This window comes from Pimephales promelas, chromosome 25, assembly GCF_988280905.1.
Source record: "Pimephales promelas chromosome 25, fPimPro1.hap1.1, whole genome shotgun sequence".
Lineage (NCBI taxonomy): Eukaryota > Metazoa > Chordata > Actinopteri > Cypriniformes > Leuciscidae > Pimephales > Pimephales promelas.
This window is the reverse complement of record NC_142793.1, coordinates 25,893,213-25,896,977: the sequence shown is the minus strand read 5'-3', so window position 1 is coordinate 25,896,977 and position 3,765 is coordinate 25,893,213. Positions and strand designations below refer to the sequence as shown.

General features: G+C 37.2%; 1 protein-coding gene across 1 annotated transcript; it reads left to right on the top strand.

Moving 5' to 3' along the window:
- Positions 1-438: 438 nt before the first annotated feature.
- On the top strand, positions 439-3,476 carry LOC120471834 (uncharacterized). The gene is made up of 11 exons (XM_089127646.1): positions 439-486; positions 634-750; positions 897-1,061; positions 1,356-1,445; positions 1,633-1,713; positions 1,860-2,024; positions 2,319-2,402; positions 2,586-2,666; positions 2,805-2,969; positions 3,111-3,200; positions 3,384-3,476. The coding sequence occupies exons 1-11, from the start codon at positions 439-441 to the stop codon at positions 3,474-3,476; spliced, it is 1,179 nt and encodes a 392-aa protein (XP_088983772.1).
- The last annotated feature ends 289 nt before the right edge of the window (positions 3,477-3,765 follow it).

Here is a 3,765-nt window from a genome sequence, read left to right as displayed (position 1 = left end):
AAGAGGCGTTTACAACAAAAAAAGCATTTAAGGCTTAAGTTATCGAGATAAAAATCAACCCGATTTCAAGGGGGGACCAGATTTGTCAACACAACAGCGAAAAACGCTTCACGAACAAGAAAAAATGTTGGGCGGGGCTTAAAAAGGAGAATGGCGGTGAAAACACAAACCTGCCAGACATTAAGGGGTTTTATGCAACATTTATCGCTTATTAAGGGATTAATTAAATGAAAAAAACAGCATTTATGGGAAATTCTAAGTGTTTATGACGTTACACTTGATTGACATAGTACACCATTTTAAAGGGATAGTTGATTAGCAGTTATAAATCATTTATTTATTAAACAGGTACCATATATATTTATCTGTTTATTTCTTCATTTTTAATTTCTGCAGGATTTGTCCTCCACGAAGCAGAAGCAGTCAACTCTGTTACCCATGAGGGAATGGGAAGAGCAGCGCCAAGAAAACATGCATCAACAAAAGGTATTAGGGAAAACATTTTGAAAAACAGTTTGTGAATAGGCTACTACGAATGATGGCCGTGAATAAAATATAATATTCAGAAGTAAACATGTTAGAAATGTTAGTAACCATAGCTGATATAAATAAGTTTGTTTAATTTGATTTCAGCTGATGCTTATTCTTCTGTCTCTCTCTCTTTCTCAGCTGATGAAGGCCAAAGCTGCGGTGGACACCAAGGGCCCCAAAACATTCCCGCATATCACGGGCAATCGGAAGAAAGTCCAGGTATTTGATTAATTCATATAGTTATATTAGCTAAATTATATATATATATATATATATCTGTAACAGTACTATTGCCGATTACAGTGATGTGTTTGAAGTAACGTGGAGTAGATGAAATGCATGATAATAACAGAGTTTGTCTTCAGTTGCAGAAAGAAAGCAAGATAGCGGAGGAAAACCAGCAGAACCGCCAGCGAATCCTGACGCTGGAATCGGATTTCAGGAGGGAACGCTGGGAGCCAGAATGGGAAAAGGCCCAGCAATGGCGAGACCACTGCAGACGGTTTCCCCGAGGAGAGACCAACAAACAGGTATGATCGTAATTCACACTTTATAAAGCTAATTTCTTCTTCATTTTCTCGCCTTCATCATGTTTCCAACCCTTCTGTGAAACACAATAGCACACATTTTGGATGTTCACGCCGCTCTTGTTAATGCCTGTGAAAAACAGCAGGTCAAGTAGGTTCGAAATTATTATTTTAAAGCCCTAAATGGTTTAGCTACTCAAGACTTGAGCGAGATTTATTTTTAAAGAGGCGTTTACAACACAAAAAAACATTGAATATCTATTTATCTGTTTATTTCTTCATTTTTAATTTCTGCAGGATTTGTCCCCCACGAAGCAGAAGCAGTCAACTCTGTTACCCATGAGGGATTGGGAAGAGCAGCGGCAAGAAAACATGCATCAACAAAAGGTATTAGGAAAAACATTTTGAAAAACAGTTTGTGAATAGGCTACTACGAATGATGGCCTTGAATAAAATATAATATTCAGAAGTAAACATGTTAGAAATGTTAGTAACCATAGCTGATATAAATAAGTTTCTTTAATTTGATTTCAGCTGATGCTTATTCTTCTGTTTCTCTCTCTCTCTTTCTCAGCTGATGAAGGCCAAAGCTGCGGTGGACACCAAGGGCCCCAAAACATTCCCACATATCACGGGCAATCGGAAGAAAGTCCAGGTATTTGATTAATTCATATAGTTATATTAGCTAAATTATATATATATATATATATATCTGTAACAGTACTATTGCCGATTACAGTGATGTGTTTGAAGTAACGTGGAGTAGATGAAATGCATGATAATAACAGTGTTTGTCTTCAGTTGCAGAAAGAATGCAAGATAGCGGAGGAAAACCAGCAGAACCGCCAGCGAATCCTGACGCTGGAATCGGATTTCAGGAGGGAACGCTGGGAGCCAGAATGGGGAAAGGCCCAGCAATGGCGAGACCACTGCAGACGGTTTCCCCGAGGAGAGACCAACAAACAGGTATGATCGTAATTCACACTTTATAAAGCTAATTTCTTCTTCATTTTCTCGCCTTCATCATGTTTCCAACCCTTCTGTGAAACACAATAGCACACATTTTGGATGTTCACGCCGCTCTTGTTAATGCCTGTGAAAAACAGCAGGTCAAGTGGGTTCGAAATTATTATTTTAAAGCCCTAAATGGTTTAGCTACTCAAGACTTGAGCGAGATTTATTTTTAAAGAGGCGTTTACAACACAAAAAAACATTGAATATCTATTTATCTGTTTATTTCTTCATTTTTCATTTCTGCAGGATTTGTCCTCCACAAAGCAGTCAACTCTGTTACCCATGAGGGAATGGGAAGAGCAGCGCCAAGAAAACATGCATCAACAAAAGGTATTAGGAAAAACATTTTGAAAAACAGTTTGTGAATAGGCTACTACGAATGATGGCCTTGAATAAAATATAATATTTAGAAGTAAACATGTTAGAAATGTTAGTAACCATAGCTGATATAAATAAGTTTGTTTAATTTGATTTCAGCTGATGCTTATTCTTCTGTTTCTCTCTCTTTCTCAGCTGATGAAGGCCAAAGCTGCGGTGGACACCAAGGGCCCCAAAACATTCCCACATATCACGGGCAATCGGAAGAAAGTCCAGGTATTTGATTAATTCATATAGTTATATTAGCTAAATTATATATATATATCTGTAACAGTACTATTGCCGATTACAGTGATGTGTTTGAAGTAACGTGGAGTAGATGAAATCCATGATAATAACAGTGTTTGTCTTCAGTTGCAGAAAGAATGCAAGATAGCGGAGGAAAACCAGCAGAACCGCCAGCGAATCCTGACGCTGGAATCGGATTTCAGGAGGGAACGCTGGGAGCCAGAATGGGGAAAGGTCCAGCAATGGCGAGACCACTGCAGACGGTTTCCCCGAGGAGAGACCAACAAACAGGTATGATCGTAATTCACACTTTATAAAGCTAATTTCTTCTTCATTTTCTCGCCTTCATCATGTTTCCAACCCTTCTGTGAAACACAAAAAAACATTGAATATCTATTTATCTGTTTATTTCTTCATTTTTAATTTCTGCAGGATTTGTCCCCCACGAAGCAGAAGCAGTCAACTCTGTTACCCATGAGGGAATGGGAAGAGCAGCGCCAAGAAAACATGCATCAACAAAAGGTATTAGGAAAAACATTTTGAAAAACAGTTTGTGAATAGGCTACTGCGAATGATGGCCGTGAATAAAATATAATATTCAGAAGTAAACATGTTAGAAATGTTAGTAACCATAGCTGATATAAATAAGTTTGTTTAATTTGATTTCAGCTGATGCTTATTCTTCTGTCTCTCTCTCTTTCTCAGATGATGAAGGCCAAAGCTGCGGTGGACACCAAGGGCCCCAAAACACTGCCGCTTATCAGAGGCATTCGGACGAAAGTCCAAGTATCAGATTGATTAATATAGTTATATTAGCTATATTATATATATATATATATATATATATATATATATATATATATATATATTTATAGCTCTATATCAGTACTATATTACTAGTAATAATTGGCAATAATTGGTAGGTGCCAATTATTTAAACAGATGCCAATTATTTACAAAGAGCAGTTTCTGTTCATTACACAATAACATTAACCATTCATTTAGTGCAAATAGTCTACTGAACACACTATGCAGTTTTCCATTTTTTTGTCAAACAGTATTTGTATTTAACGTTACTGTCTTTCTG

Bases quoted from the DNA above. Each gene is read 5' to 3' on its own strand.
- LOC120471834 (XM_089127646.1), top strand. From the start codon at position 439: ATGAGGGAATGGGAAGAGCAGCGCCAAGAAAACATGCATCAACAAAAG. The intron at 2,970-3,110 runs GTATGATCGTAA...TAATTTCTGCAG, and splicing joins GAGGAGAGACCAACAAACAG to GATTTGTCCCCCACGAAGCA. The intron at 3,201-3,383 runs GTATTAGGAAAA...TCTCTTTCTCAG, and splicing joins AAAACATGCATCAACAAAAG to ATGATGAAGGCCAAAGCTGC.